The sequence below is a fragment of the Phallusia mammillata genome, chromosome 6 (assembly GCF_965637545.1).
Source record: "Phallusia mammillata chromosome 6, kaPhaMamm4.hap1.1, whole genome shotgun sequence".
Taxonomy (NCBI): Eukaryota; Metazoa; Chordata; class Ascidiacea; order Phlebobranchia; family Ascidiidae; genus Phallusia; species Phallusia mammillata.
Genome location: NC_137257.1, coordinates 17,072,543 through 17,098,370, shown reverse-complemented (window position 1 = coordinate 17,098,370; position 25,828 = coordinate 17,072,543). Strand labels below are relative to the sequence as shown.

The 25,828-nt window shown below is 37.1% G+C and overlaps 2 protein-coding genes across 2 annotated transcripts; one reads left to right on the top strand and one right to left on the bottom strand.

Moving 5' to 3' along the window:
- The first annotated feature begins 7,698 nt into the window (after window positions 1-7,698).
- On the top strand, window positions 7,699-11,094 carry LOC145234407 (uncharacterized). Its single transcript, XM_080099142.1, has 10 exons — window positions 7,699-7,764; window positions 8,069-8,249; window positions 8,363-8,543; window positions 8,706-8,879; window positions 9,116-9,309; window positions 9,395-9,605; window positions 9,674-9,789; window positions 10,032-10,242; window positions 10,345-10,657; window positions 10,777-11,094. Exons 1-10 carry the CDS (start codon window positions 7,699-7,701, stop codon window positions 11,092-11,094), a joined length of 1,965 nt encoding a protein of 654 aa, XP_079955268.1.
- A 1,348-nt stretch (window positions 11,095-12,442) lies between these two features.
- On the bottom strand, window positions 12,443-24,792 carry LOC145232713 (uncharacterized). The gene is made up of 12 exons (XM_080097381.1): window positions 23,599-24,792; window positions 23,156-23,318; window positions 22,067-22,405; window positions 21,781-21,918; window positions 21,386-21,534; window positions 19,017-19,208; window positions 17,923-18,557; window positions 16,775-16,809; window positions 16,676-16,708; window positions 14,949-15,151; window positions 13,866-14,060; window positions 12,443-13,095 (listed from the first exon to the last, which is right to left on the bottom strand). Exons 1-12 carry the CDS (start codon window positions 23,689-23,691, stop codon window positions 12,769-12,771), a joined length of 2,502 nt encoding a protein of 833 aa, XP_079953507.1. The 5' UTR covers window positions 23,692-24,792; the 3' UTR covers window positions 12,443-12,768.
- Between the last annotated feature and the right edge of the window lie 1,036 nt (window positions 24,793-25,828).

Here is a 25,828-nt window from a genome sequence, read left to right as displayed (position 1 = left end):
CTTAGTCTTTCGAGTTTCCTTCTGGGGATAGTCGAAGCTGTGGACTGAAATTTCAGTGATACACTGCCTTACTTATACTCCTTTCTGTCATACCTTTTCTAATGTGAAGTGGGGATGTGACAACAACATCCGGGGTTTGTGTATTTTTGCAGTCCAGCATTTGTTATTCAAGTTCTTGCAACAGTTATTTTAGCGGTGCACACGTTGCAACTGTTGAAGTATTATTTGGTTGGCAACGTGACTTTGCCAAGTAAAACACACGGGCTTATCAGAGCAAATGTGTTATTAGAGCGATTAAGTAACTCATGTTACAATATCCCAAATGTGTTTGTATTGGCAAACAGTCTGTGGTGGGTTTGTTAAGTTGTGTTGCAATTGCTGAAGTGCATTTGTGCTGGAGTTCTGTATTTGGTAGTTGGTATTGCATTGTGCTTGATTGCTGCTGTTTTGAAAAGCTTTATCAATGACCATTTAGTCAATCCTCAATTATGTAAGGTTGCTTAGTGATCTTGCAAATATTTGCAGTTTGTTTCTGTTGCGCTTGTATAAAACATATATTAGTTAGACTCGTTTGTCAGTACATTTAAAATCCAAGCGTCTCTGCGGGCCGCACAACCTTTTATTAAGGGCCGCATTTGGCCCGCGGGCCGCAGGTTGCACACCCCTGGTCTAAAGTGACAGACAAATTCTTATTAAACACACGGGTCTGATCAATCGAGGCAAAGTAAGTGATGTGTTATGTTCTAACTCAAACCATTGAATCTCTTCAGTCACCACTCGCTGTTTAGACTCTGTTATTTCCTGTTTGTTGTCAACATTTTGTTAGATTGTCGCATGGTTAAGAACTAAGCTTTAAGGTTATGAACTAAGTTCACAGTTGCTTATATTGTCATTTCTATTTTTTTACAAAACTTCACCATAATACTCGCTATGTGCTTTTGCGCCACCTACCGATCTTCGTTCCAGACAACCAAAAGTGCTGTGTCATTGTGACTCCGCTGACTTACATGAAACCAGCTGAGTGCTTGTTTAATTGCAAAAAAGTGACCTCTGGAGATTAAAAATCAAATCAAATCTTCCAGTAATCTTGCAGTAAATTTTTCAGACACAACTTTTGATATTTTCTGTTATATTTATACTTTACGACGTCAATGTATACAGTGTAACTTTTTTAAAAAAAGATTACTAGCGAGTGGCTGTTTATTTGAGCACGTGTGTGAACTTGTAAAACAGGTTTTTACAAAAAAATAAAAATGAATGATGGCTATCGCGAAACTCAACGCGAATTTAACGTATCTCCAATAGAAATGTTAAGCAAGGCACATGCGTTTTGTCGTCAATGTGTATGTAAATAAAACGAGTTTGTTGATCTAGCATAGTAACACTGAACTAGTCTGGCTGCAGAGACAGAAACAACGCTGTAAGTGTGAATTATACAGTAGGTTTTGAAAACTTTTCAAAATCCCTATTAAGGCACCAATTTTATGTCACACATATGTACATGCACGGGTCCCACTCATATCGCCCGTTTTTTTTACCGCGTTACCATTTTTAACCATGCAGTAGGTGTCAAACACAACCTGAATTTCAAAAAGACTTTAAGATCGATTCAACAACCCATCGCTATCCTTCCGCGATTTTGTCATTGTGCAGAAAAAATTGAAATACGATGGTTGGTTTAAAACATGGCTCGCCATCCTCTTTTGCACTGCGGACCGTTTTTGAAAGTGAAATTTTATCGCGGACCGGTCTTCAAAAAACTATAAATATTTAGCAACAAAAACGCTTAAATTAGTTTATCATCCAGGGATACATGGGCAAATTGTGTTATAGCATTTTAACCTAAAAAATTATACGGCGCGGTAACGAAATCCTCGCGGACCGGCGGTTGCCGACCACAGGTTTAAAACACCGATTGTTTAAAACTATTTTCAAATTACGTTAGCTCATTTTTGACGTGAACTGCAAGTATTTTGCGGATTTTTAGATTGATTCTTAAATGTAGGAATTCCTAATTTGATTTTTATGTTCCTTTAGGCTTCGTAATTGTAGTGGAAAGATAACACAGATTTTGTATTATCTGATAGTCCACATAGGCGCCGAGTAGGCGGTGGCGGAGTGGCGCCGCCACCTTGGGTTTGTTAAGCACGGTGGCGGACACCGTGGAAATTCTGGTTTGTTTATAGCGGTATCGTACGAGATATCGTAAAATTTGAAGAAAATTAGGAACATTTTCTTTCCTTTTAACAAACGTGCTGGTGATTCAGCCACAAAGTGTGGATTAGGTTAAAACTGCAACTTGGTTTGGTTAGTACCTTGTTTATGACGTCAAACACACAATTGTCTGCCAGTGAATGTTTGGCCATTGTTGTTTACAATGCAAATGTGTTGTAATAAATGGTTATCTAACGTGATATGAAGCAGCAACAACTTGACGAAGCATTGTTTTAACGTTGCTAAACTAATGATAAACGTTACAGCAACGTGTTGCAATTGCGAACTAAAGATAATTTTAAACATATCGTTTTTGTTCTGATTTTGACTTGCCAACTAACGCTTATTTCAAACATATCGCTTTTCTTCTCAACGTTGCATTCTATGGGAAGTTTGTTGGGCTTTGAGTTTGAGTTCTAGTGGTTGCAAGCATAAGTGACGTAGCATGAAGTGACGTCATATTTTACGTCCGCCCCCTACCATTTTTGTAAAACTCGGCGCCTATGTGAACGTAAGAATTTTTTTTTTCAAAAGTGTATTTAGTTTTTGAGCCCCCTCAACTGGTCCAAGCAACGTTCTCCCCCAGTCACGTTCACCCACAATGCGCCAACGGCACCTTCTTTACCCCAAAATATTTGGTAGAGCTACGAACAATGGAACTCATAGCACCAGGATATGCCTTTCGGTAGGTGGCGCATTTAAAAATTTTGAATGCAGTTTTAGGGTTGGTATGAGGTTTGTGTTTTTGCAGTCAAGCATTTGTTATTTAAGTTCTTGCTATAGTTATTTTAGCGATGCACACGTTGCAATCAGAGTGTTATCAGGGCGGTTAAATACCTCATGTGGCAATATCCCAAGTACCAAAGCATGTATTTGTATTGGCAAACAGTCTGTGATAGGTCTGTTAGGTTCTGTTGTAATTGCTGAAGTGCATTTGGGCTGGAGTTTTGTATTTGGTAGTTGGGATTGCACCGTGCTTGATTGCTAACGTTTTGAACGCTTCATCAATGACCATTTAGTCCAGGGGCGGGCAACTTCTCCAGTCGGCGGGCCTGATGTGGGAAAATGAACTACTTGGCGGGCCGGAGTCCTGAATCGATACATTAATCGCGTATTTATCCGCAGTGATTTAAAACGGAGTTTTGACCACCTAAACCCAATACAATCAAGAACGTCACGATTACAATACAGTCCAAATTTAATGCGTACATCACAGACTTAGATACTGCTGAAACACTAACTAGGCTACAAGTGTGAAACAAAGGAAACCATAAAAGCAGACCACAAGCAAGGTTGGCACTTATGTCGTAACAAGGAACGTATGGTGCAATGGTCACAACGACGGGAAAGTTTTTTACTATTGGGGAGCGTTACTGTCCGTTACAACTATAATTTGACTTAGTTAGTAAGCAAGTAGTGGGGGATTGCGGCAGACTGTGGCCGCGGGCCACATTATCATGTAAGATTGGAAACTCCCTGCGGGCCGCTCAAAATCCCGTCGCAGGCCGGATCCGGCCCGCGGGCCGTATGTTGCCCGCCCCTGATTTAGTCAATCCTTAATTGTGCAATGTTCCTTAGTGATCTTGCAAATATTTGCAGTTTGCTTCTGTTGCGCTGATTGTCACAAGTGGTTTTGCTTTTCACCTACTGCTTGATACCCTTCGCAAGCCACGTGGACGGACGGGAAGACATTACCAATGCTGGGTGCATAACAAGAATTAGCATTTAATCCACACTGTTTGATGCAGAAGTAAATGAGTTTGGTCAGAAATATACGAGAAAAACTCTGAATAAACACGAAAGCAAGAGACAAATCTCTATTAAACCTATGGGTCCAATAATTTGAAGCAAAGCAACTGTTTGTTTTATAATGTAAATAAAACAATTGAATCTCTTCAGTCACCACTAGCTGTTTAGATTTGTCGTGCCAATGTCGGAGTATACCATTATATTGCTTTTGGTTTCAACCAGCTTTACAAGTTTACACACGTGCTCAAATAAGCAGCCACTCACCAGCAATCTTATCAAAAAATATTTGACAATACACTGTATACATTGACGCGTAAAGTATTAAAAATAAATATATTTTTGACAAATATCAAAAGTTATGTCAAAAAAGTATACTGCAGGAATACTGCAAGATTAGATTTTTTTTTCTTCCAGTGGTCACTTGTTGCAGCTAAATAAACACCCAGCTGGTTTCATGTGTTTGTGTAACCTTTAACCCAATGCACTGTACAGTACCTACTCTGCTCACCTAACCAGTTTGACGGCTAAGTCAGCAGAGTCACAATGACACAGCACTTTTGGTTGTCTGGAACAAAGATCGGTAGGTGGCGCAAAAGCACATAGCGAGTATTGTGGTGAAGTTTTGTAAAAAAATAGAAATGACAATATAAGCAACTGTGAACTTAGTTCCTAACCTTAAAGCTTAGTTCTTAACCATGCGACAATCTAACAAAATGTTGACAACAAACAACAAACAGGAAATAACAGAGTCTAAACAGCGAGTGGTGACTGAAGAGATTCAATGGTTTGAGTTAGAACATAACACAACAGTTACTTTGCCTTGATTGACCAGACCCATGGGTTTACTAAGAATTTGTCTGTCGGTTTTGACTGTGTTCTGTGTTGCTACAAAATTTTCTTTCATTTACAAAGCAAAATACATCATCAACTTTCCAACGTATATCGCTGTCCAATTTTCGTATATTTTGGAACAAAACTTATTCTGTCGCGTCGAACCACTCATTGGAGCATGTTGGGAGGTGTGTTAAGCGTGGGGTTTAACACTAATGCCATTTAACCTGTGCTGATGAGGTAACCATGTCTTCCAATCCGTCCACGTGGCTTGTAAAGGTTATCAAGCAGTAGGTGAAAAGGAAAACCACTTGTGACAATAAGTGCAACAAAAACAAACTGCAAATATTTGCAAGATCACTAAGCAACATTGCACAATTGAGGATTGACTAAATGGTCGTTGATAAAGCTTGTTAAAACAGCAGCAATCAAGCACAATGCAATACCAACTATCAAATACAGAACTCCAGCCAATAGCACTTCAGCAATTGCAACACAACTTAACAAACCCACGAAAGACTGTTTGACAATACAAACATGTGCTTTGGTTCTTGAGATATTGCAGCATGAGTTATTTAACTGCGCTAACAACAAATTTGCTCTGATAAGCCAATCTGTTTTACTTGGCAAAGTCGCGTTGCCAACCAAATAATACTTCAACAGTTGCAACGTGTGTCAGATCAACCCTGATAGCCCGTCAGCATTTTTTTTCACGGGGTTCGAACCCAGGACTCTCGCGGGGACGAATCCTGATCAGCGTTTTTATGTCTGTGTATGGGTCAGGCGCGCCGGACCATTCGGTCAAGTTCCTGCCCAACCGTCAGCATTTTTTTTCACGGGGTTCGAACACAGGACACTCCCGGGGACGAATCCCGATCAAGGTTTTTTTTTTATGTCTGTATGTGAGTCAAGCGCGCCAGACCATTCGGCCAAGTTCCTGCCACCGGCGATGGCGCATAGTGGGTAAACATGATTGGCGTAAAACGTTGCTTGGACCAGTAGAGGAGTTCAAAACTAACAACCCAATTAAAACGAATTTCTCGTAAAAATAAGCGCTCGGACTATCAAAATGATACAAAATCTGTGTTATTTTTCCACTACAATTACAAAGCGCAAAGGAACAAAAAATGAAATTAGAACTTCTTGCTTTTAAATATCATCCGCAAAATAGCCATGCGGTTCACGACAAAAAATGAGCTAACGTAATTTGAAAATATTTTAAAACAATCGATGTTTCAAAACAACAATTTCTGTTTCGAATTTCGTTGCACAATGGCAAAAACGTGCAAGGATGGCGATGGTTGTGGACGCGATTTCAACGTTTTTCTTGGCAGACTTTGACACCTAATGTATGGATAAAAATGGTTACACGGTTAAAAAAACGGACGATAGGTGTTAGGCTCGCCCCTAAATACATGTGACATGAAATTGCTAAAATTGAGAGGTATTTTGAACAGTTTTCAAAACTTACCGTATAGGCCTGTCTCTGCAGTCAGACCAGTGGAGTGTTACTCTACTAAATAAATAAAAACGTTTTATTTTCACACGCATTGACGACCGAAATTATGTTCTCTTGGTTAACATTTCTATTGGAGATACTTTATTAGTTTCGCGTTGAATTTTGCGATAGCAAAACAAATTAAGCCAAAAGCACTATCATTCCGTTTAATTTTTTGTAAAAACCTGTTTTACAAGTTCACCCACGTGCTCAAATAAACAGCCAGTAATCTTATAAAAAAAATATTTGACAATACGCTGCTATTGACAATTATTCAAAGTTAAGTCTAAAACATAACTATATACCAGAAATACCAGAAGATTAGATTTTGTTTTTTAACTTCCAGTGTTCACTTTTTTGTAACTAAACAAACACCCAGCTGGTTTCATGTGTTTGTGTAACCTTTAACCCAATGCACTGTACAGTACCTACTCTGCTAACCTAACCAGTTTGAGAGCTACGTCAGAAGAGTCACAATGACACAGCACTCTTGCTTGTCTTGAACGGAGGCCGGTAGGTGGCGCAAAAGCTAAGAGCGAGTATTATGGTAAAGTTTTGCAAACATAGAAATGACAATATAAGCAACTGTAAAACGTAGTGCTTAACCATGCGACAAAATCTGAAAGTTACAACAAACGGGAAATAGCAGAGGCTATATGTTCATTGAAAGCAATACGAGTATTATGGTGTAATCAGATATTGGAACGACAAGTCTAAACCACTAGTGGTGACTGAAGAGATTCAATGGTTTGATTTAGATAATAAGACAAACAATTGCTTTACTTCAAATAATAATCGGACCCATAGGTTTAATGGAGATTTGTCTTTTGCTTTGTGTATTTCCAGGATTATTGTCGTATATTTTTGAAACTCATTTACTTCTGCATGAAACAGTTTGGATTCAATACTAGCTTTATGTTATGCACCCAGTATTGGTAAAGTCTTCCAATCCGTCCACGTGGCTTGCAAAGGTTATCAAGCAGTAGGTGAAAAGGAAAACCACTTGTGACAATAAACGCAACAAAAACAAACTGCAAATATTTGCAAGATCACTAAGCAACCTTACATAATTCAGGATTGACTAAATGGTCATTGATGCAGCGTATCAAAACAACAGCAATCAAACACAATGCAATACCAACTACCAAATACAGAACTCCAGCCCAAATGCACTTCAGCAATTGCAACACAACTTAACAAACCCACCACAGACTGTTTGCCAATATAAACACATGCTTTGGTACTTGGGATATTGCAACAGGAGTTACTTAATCGCTCTAATAACAAATTTGCTCTGATAAGCATATGTGTTTTACTTGGCAAAGTCACGTTGCCAACCAAATAATACTTCAACAGTTGCAACGTGTGCACCGTTAAAATAACTGTTGCAAGAACTTGAATAACAAATGCATGACAGAAAAAAACACAAACCCCGGGTTTTGTTGTCACCTCCCCACTTCACATTAGAAAAGGTATGACAGAAAGGAGTATAAGTAAGGCAGTGTATCACTGAAATTTCAGTCCACAGCTTCGACTACCCAAAGAAGGAAACTCGAAAGACTAAGATGAAATTGTTGCTCGTTCTTTTGGCCTGCATTGCAGTAAGTAAAATTTTTACAATTATATCATACTTTTTTATATTTTGTATGATAAACCTTTTTGAGGTTTACGCAACGATGTGAAAGCTTGCTGGAGGATCTTGAACCAAGTTTTTCTAATCGTTTATTTTTCCTTGGTACACGTGTGCATGATCATATTTTGTTTGAACTTTTGCAGGCCACCAACGCCTACAGCTGCAGCTACACCTATTACTACAGCAGGGGCTTCAATGTCTACCTGCCTTCCTCCTATTACAACTTCTGCGTTTACTTCAAGAACGACTGGTGCTCTACCAAGTACTACGCTCCCATCTTGAAGGTTTACCCCGATGATACTTGCGGAAAGGCCGGATGGCAAGGTAACCAGGCTTATATTAACGTGATGCACACAATAGTCTACGTATAGAGACGTATACGAGTGATCCTAATCCAGACGCAAGTGGTTTGTTGCATTTCTATACATCATTTACAGAACAATCCGTTGACGACGTTGTCAATGAATTGAAGAACCTTCTCAAGGAGGCTCTTGCTCAGATCTCCAGAGAAATGGTTTCCAAGCGTATTGAGTGGTACAACTACCTTTACGCCAAGACCTACGAATACATGGATGCTTACAAGAAGTTCATCACCCAGTACTATGACTACAAGATGTCGTAAGTAAACGAAACAGCACAAAGAAACGTTAAATTTGACATCTTGTGCCTAAAAAGTGCCAACCAACAACCGTATCTATTATACATGGCTATGAACGCTGAAAGTATGAGTACACATACGTTTTTCACAAGAGTGATAAAACGCAATGATTTAATTTTCAGTTGTGTCACTGATGCCAACGAAAGAGCTGAACTCGTTCGTGAGCGTGATGCCAAGATCTCTGCCTACAACCAGAAGCTCTACCAAATGAAGTACGATGCTTTGAACAGATACTACAAGGCCCTCAACGATAAGCTCAACTTGATCATTTCCTTCCAGGCCAAGCTTGTTGAGAAGTGAGTAATGTTTTTTTGCAAAATAGCTTATCGATCAACACGAAAATCACAAAAGGTTTAAACTTTAAATCACTTTATCGCTTGTCTTTTGTTTGTGAAACAAGCATTTATTGTAGGAAACCTGTAAGTTTCTGCTAAATGAAACCAAATCGTCATCATGTTGAACAATAAACGTAATTTCAGCGAAACTGCAATGTAATAACAAATTGGGTCCATCAAATATCAAAATCACACAGTTTTTTTTCTGACGAGTCTGTGTTAAATGATAGCGCCAAGAAGTGCCTCGAGACCCGTGTTGAGAAGATCGCTGACTACAGCAAGGCTTTGGATGAGAGGATCAACGCTTACGTTGCCAAGTTCTACCAGCACAAGGTTGCCGTCGCCAACTGCCAGGCCAACAACTACTTGGCCATCCTCCAGAGGATTTACTGTAAGTTTGTGGGTTTTTCACAATCTTCGTTCAACTGTTCATTTCCAAAAACGACAACAAACTTAAATGAACAAAATCTCTTCAGGTACCAAGAGCACTACCGCTTACTACATGAACTACGTCGTCGGATACTATCGCTCTGCTCGTATGAGCTGGGCTAGCAGTTGCGCTTCGTCCTACGCTGCCACCCTCAGGACCTTCAAGTCCAAGCTCATCGGATTCTACAGCTGTGCCTACCGCTGCTACATGAGCTACGGATGTCTCAGATTCTACCAGAAGAGTTATTACACTTCCTGGTCAGTTTCTAGATTGTCTGTGTGAGTTAGGATCTTTTGCAATATGACTAAAATCTTTTTGTTTTCAGCGCTGGACTCGGAGCTTGGTACAAGTTCACCACCAAGTACACTCTCTACAGATCTTGCTTGGGAGCTTTCCGTTACTGTTGGTCCGGAGTTGGATACAAGGGATTGAGAACTTGCGGTATGTTACAATTAATGGCTACAATTAACAACATAAGTTTCGTATCGATTTTCGCCCAGTCAAAACGTAGTTAAAAATGTTCTTAATTTATTGAAACCTGCCTTGGTTTGTGCAACAATCCCTTAAGTTTTACTATGATGACTATAACTTCCTTACGGTGGTAATTTTTGCGGTTGTGGCATGACTAAATTGCGACAAAAATTATTTTCACCAAAATTCTTAAACCGAGACGTTGCTTGCAGACTTGAACAAGCTTAACAAGCCCTCTGCTGATCTCGAGAAGGAGATGAAGGACAAGATGGAAGAATCTATCCAGACTTTCAGAACCAGTTTCAATACCTGGAAGAGCAAGTGGATCCAGTACCACATCGACTACGTCAATGCCTACACTGACATCATCAAGGAGAGACATCAGTTCATCTACAGACTCCAGTACTCTGCCTTCGTCAGATGGTACATTTTTACTGATACAATTTTACCCATTACTGTTTAAACCAGTGTAAAATTGAAACGAAGTTTTAAATAGCGACAATAAACTTTACATTTTCTTTGCAGCAACGGAAGCACTTACTTGACCTACGAGCAGAGAATGATTCTTGCTAAGCTTTCCTCTGATCTCCAGAAGAGATTGGACGAGGCTGTTGCCAAGTACAAGGATCAGCTTTACCAGAAGCTTTACGAGTGTGTTGTTGCTTTCGAGGCCAGCGTCACCTCCTACAGATCCAAGACTGAGGAACTCATCAAGTCTGTGATGACCAAGTACAATAGCTGCATGAGCAAGAGAACCACCGCCATTGCCGATTACAAGAAGAAGCTCGAAGAGTCTCGCAACACCCAGAGATCTACCCTCTACAACAAGATGTGGGATGTAAGTAACTAAATTTCGATGCATTCCTCCCTTTGTGGTAAACGTATGTAACTGAATAATGTAATTCACATGCAAACTTACCTTAGTGTAACTGACTTAAAAATCTCTGTTTTATCCAGGCCAAGATCAAGCACTGGGATGCCTACAACAAAATCCTCGAGGAATTCCACGGACAGTATTACTACAACTACTACTACGTCAGCCACTCCCGTTCCAACTATGCCAACAAGTTGGTGAGCTACTGCGACGGAGTCATGAAGCAGTTCGACAGCTACTGGGCCCAGCTTCTTCCCAAGCTTGTCATGCACTACTCCTGTGGATTCAGATGTTACGCCGCCGTGTGCATGCCTAGATTCTACTACGGAAGCTACTTCCGTTGGCAGATGTGCCTTCCCGTCACCAGCTACTACACCTACTACTACTCCCAGTGGTGGTAAACACATATTTTCTTGCGTTACAAGTCTAAAAACTTAATCAAACATTAATATTGTTTTCTTATCTTTACAGCCGTGCCTCTACCTGGAAAATCAGCAACTGCGGAAACTACTACGTTTATTAAGCGGTCCGCTTTACAAACGATGGGAATCGACTGAGTAGAATACCTTAATGGTCACTCACAAGTTTTCATTCTCTATGGCAAATAAAAATCTTAAACATCATTTTTGTTTCCTGAGTCATTTTTGTGTCAATGCGGAGGAGTGAATATGAAAAGTTTGAAAGGTTGAAATGAATTAAAGCTAGACAGCAACACATTTTGTCGTGTACAGGATATTTCCTATTTAGTGGTTTGGTAGATTAAATTAAATGTTCGTCAAAACAATTCTGTTTGTCGAAAAAGGATTTTTACGTAGTTAAACGACATTCTGAAACACGCCGAAAATATACAATAAACAACTTATCTAGCAAAACCGCTTTTATTTTACTTTTACATACACTGTAAAAGAATGATACAAGATACGATATAGATTTCAATTTGGGCGTACAATATATAAGAGTTGCACATGGGATCATCTTCTTAAAAAGATGTAAAAAATATTTGTAAGGTAGATGTAAAAACTCTTTTAAGGTCAGAAAAACAATTGCTCAATAAATTGGCGCAAAACAAATTATGCATTTTTTTGTTTGCGTAACAGTACGAATGCAAAGTTTCACCAAACACCAAATATTCTTGGTGCCTCCTGTTACCCATATGGAATTAGTGACTCGTTATCATTGTTAGGAACGTATTTTTAAAGGGTTATTTATGGCATTTCGATCTGTTCTATTTTGACAAATCATTGGGATTGATCAACTACAGATTTAAAATAGGGATTTATTCACAAACTTGTCACGAAACAACTTTTGTGAAATTTTGACCCGGATCGGTTGTAACATTTAAAGCAGTATCCTCTATCTAAGTATTCGATTAGGAACCAGATTTTAAAGTTAGTTTTGATGTAAAGTTTAAATAAAACCTTACACCAAACCGTAGACTTTTTTTTGTAGAAGCATTCTTTTAACAGGGGTAGCCTAGGGCTAAGGGATCTTTGCGCTCGTTGTCGACAGCAAGCGAATTTTCGGCAAAAAAAAGTTGAAAAGACTACGTTAAGGCTTGTAAACTATGCAGCCCTCGCTAATTATTATTAAACTTATCCGGCTAGCTGTGAAAAAGTTTGGTGACCCCTGTTATTGGCAATTTGCTATTTTAATTTTTATACTTTGCGACTGCTTTTACAACTTAAAACTATTTTTAAAGTTTTTAGACAATGCTTTAAAACTATAGTTTAGTTTCATTTTTTAATCATGTTTGCATCTACAAAAATTTGAACACTACATATACATTGGTACAAAGTATTGTATATAGATAACAAAATTACGAAAAACCAAACGCAAAGTTTCATCAAACAAACAGTTTTCCTGGTGACTCGATTAGTTTCTTTTCACACTTGATTGATGGACAAGCAACTCGATTTCCTTGTGACCAACGAAATAAAATGTATTGTTAAAAATAATTTTATGTCCCTTTATAACAAAACACAGGAATCCACAGTTAAGACAGCCATTTATACTCTTGGCAAATGACTTCCTGCAAGCAATAAGCGTAGATTTTCAACAACCCATTTTTCATCAAGTTACGAGCCGGAACGGTTGTAACACTCAAAACAGTATCCTCTGTATCTCTGTTCTCCGGCGTTGTCACAATTTCTTGTTTTGCATTTTCCAGCCTTTATAGCGCTACCTGAACTGTAAGCGCCTTTGGGATTGCTGCGAGATAAAACATTAGATCTTTGAGCGCATTGCGGTAAGCCAGAATAGCATCTTTCACAAAAGTTGTTGTATCTTGGGGAGCCTTTGTTCAAACAACCAGCTGTTCTGCATTTACGAGGGTCGGAAAATGGCGACACTTGGGCATTTTCCTCCATTTCTTCGGAGTCCATCATTGTGTTCATTGCTAAGTCCTAAAAAATAAATGTAAAGGTTTAAATAACTAATAGAGCAAGTGTTTAAGGATTTACTTCGTAATGTATTGCATCGAACCAACAGCACTAACGGCAGAAGCATTAAAGCCTCAAACATAGTTGAATGCCAGGAAATTTTAAACAAAACATAGTTTTTAACTTGTCATGCTGTCTGGCAGTCCAGCAGTCACCCGGAATATTCACGCGCAATGGAATCAGAACAGACTGATTTTTCAAATACCTAGAACAGTGCTTTTCACCTTTTCAAGTCTCTATTTTTTTCTATTATGAAGTGGTGTCAAGGAACCTTTCACCAACTTATTTTATTTTCTGAGATTCTAATTCGAAAAACAGTGGCATAAAACGACCCCTGATCATACTTCTAGGACACCTGGTATTATTGTTAATTAAATAAATAACACATGTTAAATGCGTATTGAAAGGGTTGCCATCGATAAGGGGAAAAATAAAATCACTATATTGGACACAAATATGGGCATTTGTTAAAAAAAGACAGTCACGTTTTCTAAGACGCTGTCTATGCAAACAAGGTAAAAAAAAATGGCAAATGTTCTTGTAGGGTAAAAGGTTTTCATTCCAAAAAGTCCTAAAACTTAATTGACGGTTTTGTGACTTTAAAAGATTCACACGATTATATCCCATAAGGTTTACCACTAACCTAAAAAACATGCTTTGACAGAGAAATAAACCGTTTCATATGCAACATTAGATGTTTTAGTGTGCAATTTTTAACAAAGAAGTTGTCTTACCGAGATGTTGCCCCCGTTCCCTTCCCGAACTGATACATACGAGGGTAGAGTCACATTTAATGAGATGAAATCCTGGGAACGAACTTCCAAAGCTAGGTGTATTAAGTCATTCAAGACTCTCTTGTAATTATGAACAATGTGGGGAGGTGATGTCAAAATCAGTTCACAAGTTCCGTTATTAAACTCAACAGTAACCTGAAAAAATTATGACAAGTACACAATTAAAAAATGCGCCTGTAAAGCTTTGAAACGTTGTACATCAACTACTTGGCAAAGTTGGCCGACATACATCCGTGCCTAAACTCGCAAAAAATAGGCAAAACGAGGTCCTATGATAAAGGTTTGTTAAATAAACTTTTTTTAAACTTTTTTGTGATAAACAAGGCAAATTTCGCCGGTGTGAAGTCGACTCTATTTATTAGAAGGTATCTACAGCAATTTTCGTTAAACCGGACTGGGTTAATCAGGATCCTCGCCTAATTCCGACAATACATGAGATACAAGCGATTTGTAATGTTTAATTTGATTTTTTACGTTTCATTAGCAAATTTGCACATTAAAACATGTTACATTTACGTGGTAATTTGTAACAACCAAATTATTACCTCGCGAAAGAAAAAACTCTTAACTGCGCAGTACGACGTTTAGTTCTTTATAGGCACTAATGCCAATTACAAAAAGGCAATTATAATGTATCAAAACATTGCGTTTCTATAATTGTATAATTATTAGGTAGGTACTAATCCCATTTAAGGTGATTTGTACCGATCAACTAATACTGTCTAGATAAAGTATAACTTCGGATAAAGCCTATAAATTTTGTGTCACAATCGGGTCCTGATTAGCCGAGATTTACTGCACAACGCCTAAGTTTGGATGATATACATCAAGACTACAACACAAATAGGTGTATGGGTCCAATCTTTCATCAGCAAGACTAACACCAGAGTGCAGAGATATTTTAACTCCACAGCATTGGAGGAAAAAAATCGATGGATCCAAAAGTAGTTACACACATAGCACTATTAACCATAAGGAAAAAAAATGTTCTAAAACCTATACAAAACTCAATACATTACATACAATATCAGGCCGACGTGATCTCATATTGCAAACATCGACTTTAAGCTGGAAATTTATTGGACGATGAATCTGTTTTGGTTCGTGTATCTTCGCTTCACGTTCATTTAGTTGTTCTAATCCCACAATACGTGAAAGGCTTTCATTAAACGAACGAGAATTTCGATTTTCAGGAAATGGTGAACTTGTCCTGGGTGCATTGTCCGCTAAAAAATAAAAATTGTTACAGATAAGTTTTTGAGACTTACCTTCGTAATACACTCAAAATTTCTGAAACAAAATTTATTTTACTCTTTTTTTTAACCGAAATTTCAGCAAAACCCCGAAATTGGCAAAATTGAAAACTTCGAAGTTCAGTGAGACTGTTATCAAGAATAGAATTTTCTGTTTTTGAATTTTGCAATTATAGTTTTGATTTTGTTAGAAACTTTTCCCAATGCAAATATCTTAATGTAGATTTAAAACCAACTTGATTGGACAAATTAGTGACATTTTTGTAAAGCAATTATTCTAAAAAACATTTCAACATGTGTTTCCAAACTCACGCTATGATTAGTTAAAAAAGTATTGACAACAAACATGAGAATTTGCAGCAAAATTTGCGAAATAATTGCGCCTAAATGATTGAGCTTAATCACCGATGCTATAGGCTGTACAATGTTAAAGACTAAATTGATTTAAACAAACGGGCCATTTAACAGCAGGCAGTTAAAAACAAAGTTAGAAACATGTCTGCTAAAATAGTCAGATTGCTGGTCAAAAGTGATAATTCAAAATTTATCTGATAAATACAACCAGAATAACTTCAGCAAAAAACAACTAACTGCAAATTTAATGACCAACGGCATTATCTTGATTAAAATTACAACCATTTATAATTTAACGAATAGCATGTTCAACGTGTATAGTGACCCGTAAGGATAAAACATGCAAAAAATTAAATCGGTAAATATATTTCAATGTCAACATAAACATTGCAATCGATTTCCATGTATACCCACGAGAACTTTTTATTTTTGCAGATAGAAATTTAAATTTCTTGGTGTTCGTGAAAGTATTTTTTGCCGTTCGGGCTTTCTATATTCGGCGATCGGGATTTCAACATTTGAGTTAAATACAAGAGAAAGGCGTTTAAAGCAATATGTAAAACGCAATATTTTTTAATTCCGATTAGCAAATTTTAAAAGTACGATCGGCGAATTTTGAAATCCTGATGAGCAAAAATTATATAATGTCTATCGGCAAATTATAAACTCTTTTGAAATTAATGTTGAACAAAATGCGCATTAAAGTATTTATCGAAAAAAGAAGTGTTCCGCTCTTTAAGAATTCAACATAAAGATGGCGTTAAAAGTTTTTTACCCAATTTCCAAGCTCCAAAAAGGCTACCAACTTGCCAAATCAGTTATTCAAACTGCTCCGACGATAAGCTCTTATGAAATGGGTTCACCAAACGTTTTCACAAATTAGACAAAGTTGTAACTGACTGATTATAGTGATTGTGTTGCGTAATCTAGAATTTTAGAAATCTTGACATGAAAGAGTACGATACGATAGACAAGTATAAATATCCTGGCTGCAATATGTATGTCGATTAAAAACATATTTAACAATCGAAAATTTTGTGCGCGTTTTCAATATAAGCTACCGTACTAGAATAGCTAGAACAATTTTTGTAGAAAGTGTTTTACAAGAAGTTTACAAAATATACAAAACAAGATCAAACTTACGTTCGATAGACGCCCTTGGGTTTGGTGATGAAACTATAAATGCAGCACAAAATATTGTATCAGTCTTATATTAATTTTGAAATATTGTGCAAAACTTACCAGCACTTGCAAACGACTCGATGTTATCCCCGCCGCTGGAAAACAAGACAAATTTAGTTTCGAATTCCTCTAGATGTAAAACGCTCTCAAAAAAGAATAAAATTCTCTGATGACAAACTTACAATATGCTAAGTTGATCCGCACTGATTTAAATACGCATTCGTTTTGTAATTTATCCAGAATTAATTGAATACCGTTATTGTAAAACTATATTAACACGTAAATCAGTGGTTCTAAAACTTTTTTGTTGCGACGCCTCTGGAAAAGTTTTCTGGACTTGCGACGTACCAGCAAATAAAAGTTAATGTGAAATTTATCATTAAAAGTGTGATTATTGATACAACAAAGACCCACGAAACGGAACTATTCTACGACGCCCTTGGAAAATTGAAACGACGCACCAGGGCGTCGCGACGCACAGTTTGAGAACTACTGATGTAAATGTTCGCCCAACAAGATAACATTAAAACCGTCAGCACATTTACTTTACAACTAGCTTTGTAACAAACTTGGTAAATAAACCTCTAACGCAGACTTCGTAAAATAAATAGTTACATCCACCGCTACATCGTAACAATTTTACACATGACGTAAAGGCCTACTATGCAGCCAATTGAAAAGTTGCTCAGCTTTGTTGTAATCGATTTTACCCTGCTGGAAAACCCCCGGCCCGAAGGGCATTAAACTTCCTATGTTAGCGGGCCAAGGCACGAACATGGTAGTTTCAGTTTTTCCAGAAAAAGGGGGTAGAGTCTTGCTATCTCAACAAATTTAAAAATTGCCAAAGATATGGGTTCTATTTTGCTTTGAATGTTGTAAGTTTAAGTTTTTCAGTTTCAAATTGTCAAGTTGAACGAATAAAATTTCATGTGCTTGAGTTTTAATGCCACCTACATTCAATGCAAATTTTTGTCATAGAGTTTTTGGGTTTTGTGTTTATAATCAGGCAAGTTGTTTTAGTTTTATGCTTACTGGTGTTTATAAACAAAGTATTTTAAGTTTTTGAGTGTGCTTTTTATGGGTTCAGTTGGTAAGTTGATCATAAAACTTTACAAGATTAAGTTCTTCAAGAATGGGTACCGGCAAATTGACAAATGCTTGGAGCAGTAATCACATGTTTAAGTCAAAACCAGCAATGACCAACATACCTAATTTCAACATCATCAGTGGAATAAGCACCAGCTGAACTTTGGTGCTGACTTGAAGAAGTTTTAGGAATATTTGGTACTTCCATGTCCACGCCTGATGGTGCACTTTTAGCATAAGTAGATTCATCATCAGTTGTCATCATAACACGACCAGGATACTTTTGGGGTTGGGCATTACTTTGTTGTACAACTCTTGCTAATTCAATGAGATTTTCTCTATTGCTTTCAGGATTAGTGGCTTGGCTTGAACCAGCAGTGTTTGGTAATGTTGTGTCCTCTATTTTGGTGGCTGAATGGTTATTTGGCGATAGGTCTGCTTCAGCAGATGCGAAGTTACTAGACAAATTATGACTAGCATCTGGTACATTATCCATACTTGACTGAACAATTGAACTTTCTTCAGGTCCAGACGGTGTATTAGATATGTCCAAGTTTTGTATCAGCCTGACAGGACTGCTATCTTGTCTATCTATACCATGGTTCTGTTGGTTTAAACTTTCCAATGAATTGGCTTGAATTGCGCTTGTTGAGAGTTCTAATGGAATTACTTCATGATTGGTGTTAGTTTGGAAATGGTTTGCGTCTTCAAAGTTGTCTTCTTCATCTCCATAAGGTTGATAAGTCAAACTTGGAGACTACATAAAAATATAACAAAGGTTAATATAGGATAGTTGTTATTGTTTCAAAAAAGTATTCAATTTACCATGGAAACAAACCACAAAACGTAAAACACCCCAGCAAAAGCTTTATTAATCTTGTAACGACACAAAACTAAACTTGCTTTTTAAAGTTGGTCTAATTCAAATGGATGGCTTATCATAACATACAAAGAGCACTAAAAAGAGAATGCTTTATCCATAAAATACATAAAGAGGAAATATAAAACAGTACATTATAAGATCGTTTTCTCATTTGAAACTTCCCTAGATGTTCTTAACCTTTTTTATTTTTAACCCTTTAGCAGATTTTGAAAAACAAATTCAGATCAGAAGTTTTTACACACTGATTCTGTAAATCCAAAAATATTTTTTCCTGCTGTCTTGATGGGTTTGGGATGTTAAACATTAAAATTTCAGTACAGTATTTGAAAATACCTCAATTGATGTTTCTTGTTGGTTTAACAACTTTGGCATTTCAAGAACATGTTTCCACAGAGTTGCACACAATTCAATTGCACCACCTTCTCTTAGTGGTGAGTAACATTCATGGATAATTGTGCTTGGGTTGGTGCCAGACTTCCATAATGATTTTGCAAGCAATTTGCTTGGAATTCTGACAGCTAAAACCTGTATAATAAGGGTTTTAGATTAACCTTAACTGGGACAACTCTTTATCTGATCCTCTTCATTAGGGGTCACCAAACTAAGATCTGCGGGCTGGACCCGGCCCCCAAAGAGTTTCATCCAACACGCTTCCGCATTTTTTAGTTCAGAAAATCGTATAATAACTAGAAGGGTGGCTTAGCACATATTGCCCTTGCATATACACTATAACCTATTTTAAAACATTGATATATTTCCTATGCTTATTTTTTATTGGGTCCCATATTTTTTATTGGGTCCCATTGAAGTATGTCCTATTCAACGTTCCTTTTCAAAGAAACGAAGGAGTAAGTAGTGGCATAATGGGGTAAAACAAAAAATAAATAGCAAATTCTACAAGCTATCCGGTTTTCATTCAATTCGAACATTATGAAAAGGATCACCTATTTTAGGAATTAGTTGGTTAAGTTGTGGTGCTACAGGGCAAAACATAACATTTGAGGATTAAGTATGTTTAATAAACTTTGCAAAATTTCATATAATTAGGACGTTTTTCAAAAGTTCTTTTATTTTAGGAGGCTAGTTGAGTAAATGTTGGGGCTGCAAGGTAAAACACATCAATTGAAACCTACAAATAGCATAGTCCACATACCACCCAAATTTTATCCAATCCCGACACTGTTTAAAAAACTGACCCATTTTAGGGGGCTAGTAGGGCAACTAATGGGGTCCGACACACAATCAAAAAAAATAGAAAGCCTCAATCAATAGTACTGCAAGATTTCAGCCAAATCCGCCAATGTTTAAAATGTCGACCACTATAGGCGTTTTGAGCAACAACCGTTAATGTTTCTGACGTCATAGGGCCGTCATAAGGTAACAATGCCCAAACTGCCATGGCACAAAAACGTTCACCAAGCAATCCACAAAGTCACAAACGAGTAACATACAACTGCTTGCCCTTGTAACACTATTGAGCAACAGAAATCTTTCGTTTGTGGTGTCCAGTAACATACAAATACGTTTTACACTTTGGGGGCTTGTGGGGTAAATGTTAGGGCTAGAGGGTTTAACACAACAATCGACAACTATAAATGGCATACTCTATCAGCTATCCAAATTTCAGCCAATTCTGACACTGTTTACAAACTCACCCATTTTAGGGGGCTAGTGGGGTGAATACTAGGGTTATTTGGACAAACAAAGTGGGATGCACATCTACATAACTTTCTCTACCATCTGTATAAGTTTCATATAAGTTTTGCCACATCCATCAAACATTGGATAGAAAAAGGAGTCGGACAAACTTTGGGAAGAAAAATACCCATTTTAGGGGGCTAACGGGGTAAATACTGGGGTTATCAACAAAAACAAAGTGGGATGCACATCTACAAAACTATATCTACCATCTGTGTAAATTTCATCCAAATTCATCAAACATTTGATGGAAAAATGACTCGGACAAACTTTGGGAAGACAATAACCCATTTTAGGGGGCTAGCGGTGTAAATACTGGGGTTATCAACAAAAACAAAGTGGGATGCACATCTACATAACTATATCTACCATCTGTGTAAATTTCATCCAAATCCATCAAACATTTGATGGAAAAACGAGTCGGACAAACTTTGGAAAGAAAAATACCCATTTTAGGGGGCTAGCGGGGTAAATACTGGGGTTATCAACAAAAACAAAGTGGGACGCACATCTACATAACTATATCTACCATCTGTGTAAATTTCACCCAAATCCATCAAACATTTGATGGAAAAACGAGTTGGACAAACTTTGGGAAGAAAAAAAAAAAAAGAAAAAAAAAGAAAAAAAAAAAAACAATTTGAGTAAAATCAATATGTGTCCCCTTCAGGGAAGGGGACCCATAATAATAACTTTGTATCAGCCAAAAATTAATTTAGTCCCTATGAATGTTTCATGCAACAGTCTGTAGGATTAATTTTAACTAGTTTCATAGGATTACAATGCCCAGGGCCAAGGAATGATCCAAAACCAGTGCGGCGTTAACGCATGTAAACTAGCGGTCCCGCAAATCATTAATAAACTTATCCACCCCGCTGTAAAAAAGTTTGGCGACCCCTACTCTTCATGAAAGTTTGTAAGTCTTAGTTAATTATAAATTTTTATTTTTTTGATCAATTTGCACAAAAACATATGCATGCACTTCATATTGGTTTAGTACATACTTCTTGTATGTCATATGCAGTTGTAAACCCAACACTGGAAATGAAAAGGTATTTGTTTAAATATTCCAAGGAGTTTTCATTGTCAAACAAATATGGAATTTCAAATTGAATAAAACTTGGATCCATTATAGGAATGAGAATATCTTCATCTAAAAACAAACTTTTTTTCATCACACTACAAATTATAGGAAATTGTTACAAAACCACAAAAAGTTAATTTGTTCTGAGTTACAGCAAATTGGTAGTAATGCCAATTTGTGATAAAATAGTGCAAAAAAAGTTTTTAGACAAAATCAGTATTGATACATATTTAAATATGTAACGGTATCTAAACATTTGGCCGAGCAGATAAAACTTGTTGTTTGTTTAAAACTATGCATTAGTAGACAAACTACCTGTGTTGGGACCCTTATCAAACACCAATGGAACATAATGGTCCATTCCAAACGCAAGATAAATTGGACACTTGATAACTTCTTCAGGTTGTAACAGTAATGGCAAAAAGACAGAAGATGGATAATTTTTTCTTGATCCTTTAATTCAAAGAATGAAAATATACTGAATTATATGTAAGAAATGGCATCTTTGCATGGAAACTTGTTCAATATAAACACACCTAATTCCTTTGCAACTTGTCAGCATTATACCATTATTTAAGCTTGTTTAACAAACAATTTATACCTGTGGATCCATTTGTCACAACAATAATAGCTCTCCTGCAAATATTAGCCATTACAAAAACATGAAAATGATCAAAGATTGTAGTTCGATCTGTGTCTCTGTTTTTCAATGGTGATGAGAGTACAGATACTATTTTTTTCCATTCAGCATCAGTGTCAATAGTAGAGCTTCCACGAAGTTTTTTCCTGCGCTGTTCCTTCACATATCTTTTACACATGTCCGATGTAGTTTGGGAATTGTTTTGAAGCGATTTTTGCAGTGGTATCTCAAATTGTCTTTTTACATCAGGGGCTCCACACATATATACACTAATAGCATGGCACAAGCAAAAGCCATCAACTGCAAAAAACATGTTTTTGTTTTAGAAAATTAAATGTTTTTGCAAGCCGGTGTACACCAACCGAGTTTTGCAGGGTCAGTGGTAAGGCTCTAAAACAGTGATTCTCAAACGCGGCTCTCAGGGCCACATGTGGCTCCCAATCACTTATTTTGCAGCTCCCACAAAACCTCAGAAAACCACCAAAGATTGCTAGTTTAGATTTCAAGGCAATTATCTTTAGTGATTTTCTCAAGGTTTCGCTTTTTGTGGCTCCCTACACACTTAAAAAAACTACCATTTGGCCCTGACAATAAAAAAGTTTGAGAACCACTGCTCTAAAATCTGAATCTTATAACAGTTGCTTGCCTCGTTTGCTGCACAATCTAGCCTCATATTAAGGAAATCACTTATTTCACAGAAATCATAGTATGCCAGGCCTATTTAAGGAATGATACCAAATCAAGCCAGTCTCCCAAGCATGCCCATAAGGCTCACGCTAGGAATATCTAGCCTGTGGTGGGATTTGAGAACCACAACAGTGGTTTTTCCAATACCCACCCTCTACCAACTGAGCTATACAGGCTCAGTGGTGAGCCCGCCAATATTTGAATCACAAGCAACATTGCCTGCCTTGTATACTGCACATGTCTTCTTTTATAGTAGGGGATGGCCAGTTCAAGCATATCAGCTAAGATGAATATATTCATCTTATTTCACAGAAATGTTTTGCCTTATACGATACATGATTACATATGTTAGCAAACTTTAACCTGGCATTGACAATGGATGAGCAGCAGCAATCACACGTGTCCAATTTACAATGCCAGAAAATAATTCAAATGCCACTCGATCTGAAAGTTTCATAATAACTGCTTGAAAAGATTCCCTATCCAATTTCGAACTCAACTTGAATGTAGGAATCGAATGAAATTGCTGAAGAAATAATACATGTTAGGATTTTTTAAACAATTTTTAATGTAAAGTTGGCTGCAGTTGATTTTTAAACAGCATTTTTGTGTTTAACACTTCTATTGTGTTTGTAAAGTGGATAGTGACTAGAAAAGTACAGTTCTAATATACATTTAATTTATTTGTGATACAACATCCAAACCGTAGGTGCTGAACACAGGTGTGCTGCATACCCCAAAACAGACCAACAGTTGTAATATATATGTATATTATTTGCTTTTTACAAATAACACAAACTACTTGCCTTTGAAGCACACATCATTCCATAATGTGGGGAAAAAGTTGTTTGTCTTGAAGCTGTATTCACAAGCTCCTCAATTTTCATAAAAAACACCATTGTTAACTAAACCTATATTCAGTTGTCTTATGTCGTTTAAACAGAAACAAGAGCCATTTTTTTTAATTTTAGATGCACTGAATAAAACACAAAAACAATGTTATACATGCGTTAAAATTTTTACATACAGTTAGAGACCAAACTCCTCTCTGTATCACATGCACAACAAATGCCAAGCTTGATTTGATATTCTTCCATCCCTAAACGCAGTTGTGGTGCAATGTGCTAATGAACTTCCAGGATACAGTCTCAGTTTGCACTATGTAGTGCTAAAAAGCCCTGTGACTTATGGCATCATGAGAATATGAATATTTACGCAAAAAATGTTTGGAAAATACATAAACCACTAATAAACATATCTAACAGAAATAAATATTTGTCCAATTACAGCAGGGGACAGCAACCCCTGGCATGCGTCAAGTTTGGCACATCAGGTTGTTTTTCATGTCACGCCAACCGAGTTGCATCTTGATATTGAAGTAACAATTTAACCTGTTACACTGCTTGTTTATAGTTTTTACTATGTCATTGTCTTAAAATTCAGTCTTACATGCACAAAACACTCTACTTTCTCTTTATTTGTTGATATCTGCTGGCACGAACCACTATTTTTTAGGAAAATGTTGGCATGCGAGGTCATTAACACATGGAAATAACAAGTAAATTGGCATGCATCGCCTAAAAGTTTGCTGACCCCTGAATTACTGCAACTTTCACAAAACACAAAAATTTATAATTAACCAAAAATGAAACAAAGCATCTGATTGTGCCACCTGTACTGACACTTATCAACAACCTTTGATACAAAAAGTTTAATGAAATGTGTTTAGATGCAACCTCTGCACACAAGCTTCTGCCACGCACCCTACACTACATCACTTCCATAACGACAAGGAAAATCAGATTTAAAACCAACAGAGAACAAAGTTTTATACATCCCACAACATTTGCCAAACTAACCACAAAACGTTAGTATTTTTCTCTGTTCTATAATTCTGTGAGTTTTTTAAAAACACAGGGTGTACATTTTCCATTCATTTTGATTAGCAGTAGTCTTTAAGTTCATAAATATTACAAGCCTTTGCAAAAATACGAGTAAAAGTGTAAGTAGAGTCTAATCAAACTTTCAAACACCAACACAACAAATTTATACAGCGAAATCCGTAGACTTTTTTAAACAACTTGAAATACCTCAAAAAAACATGTAACAGCAATGTTAAATTAAATGACATTTTGACAGATTCCACCAACAATTCCCCCTACTAACACACCAACCTCACCCTCTAATGTGGGTCGCGCCACATAACGCTTATAATAATCGTGTAGCTGCAGCGTGTCTGGCATCCCTCCACTAAATGTGCCCACTACTTCGTCGCGCTCTATAAAGCCCTAATGTTATGCAGCTATCTTCGGCAAGGTTAATATGTTAGTGATTAGCCAATCATTTTTCAAAAATGATGTACTTACACACTGTACTTACCATGATTTGAAGTTGAACTTCAATACTTACTCTTTGAGAAAAATTGAAAACTGAAAATTTTTGTAGCACCATGGTGATGATAGAAAAAATCTCCCTAACAGTATGTGTAATTGACTAGGGGTTCAGTTTCTTCTTGTTTTCTTGTTCGCATAAATCTACATAGCTTTGGTAAATGAGTTCCAATCAGAAGATAGATTGGTGCCCCAGATTGTTTTAAATTAACAATCTAAATTTCATGGCAAAGTGAATACCATAACCCATGGGCGGATCTAGACGGGGGTGTTTGGTGTTTTGACACCCCCCTCAGAAAATTGGTAAAATTTGCCGAACTCCCATTTTAAAAAAGTTGTGCGTAAATTAAATTGGCCAAACATTACGTTTACCACTGCATGATTACAGGAAGTCATTATCTCAAAGCCATGCGCCTTTATCGTTTTGAATCGGGTGTGACATAACAAGTCTATTTTGACGTAACAAGGGTTAAAAATGAAGAGTTTTATGCGCTGACAATACAAAAGTGATTATCCGCCAAGGACGCTGAAGTCAAAAGTGCTGACTGCACTAAATGTAATGCATTAAATTGTTTTCGCAGTTAAACAATGTTAAATCCGACTAAACTGATTTAAAACGATCAATGCTAAATTGTTGATGACCCAC

Coding starts and splice junctions, on each gene's coding strand:
- LOC145232713 (XM_080097381.1), bottom strand. CDS start 23,691: ATGGTGTTTTTTATGAAAATTGAGGAGCTTGTGAATACAGCTTCAAGA. Junction 22,406..23,155: donor TCATCCATTGTCAATGCCAG/GTTAAAGTTTGC, acceptor TGTTTTTTGCAG/TTGATGGCTTTTGCTTGTGC. Junction 19,209..21,385: donor CTGCATATGACATACAAGAA/GTATGTACTAAA, acceptor CTTATTATACAG/GTTTTAGCTGTCAGAATTCC.
- LOC145234407 (XM_080099142.1), top strand. CDS start 7,699: ATGCATGACAGAAAAAAACACAAACCCCGGGTTTTGTTGTCACCTCCC. Junction 8,544..8,705: donor TACTATGACTACAAGATGTC/GTAAGTAAACGA, acceptor TTTAATTTTCAG/TTGTGTCACTGATGCCAACG. Junction 9,310..9,394: donor CATCCTCCAGAGGATTTACT/GTAAGTTTGTGG, acceptor AAATCTCTTCAG/GTACCAAGAGCACTACCGCT.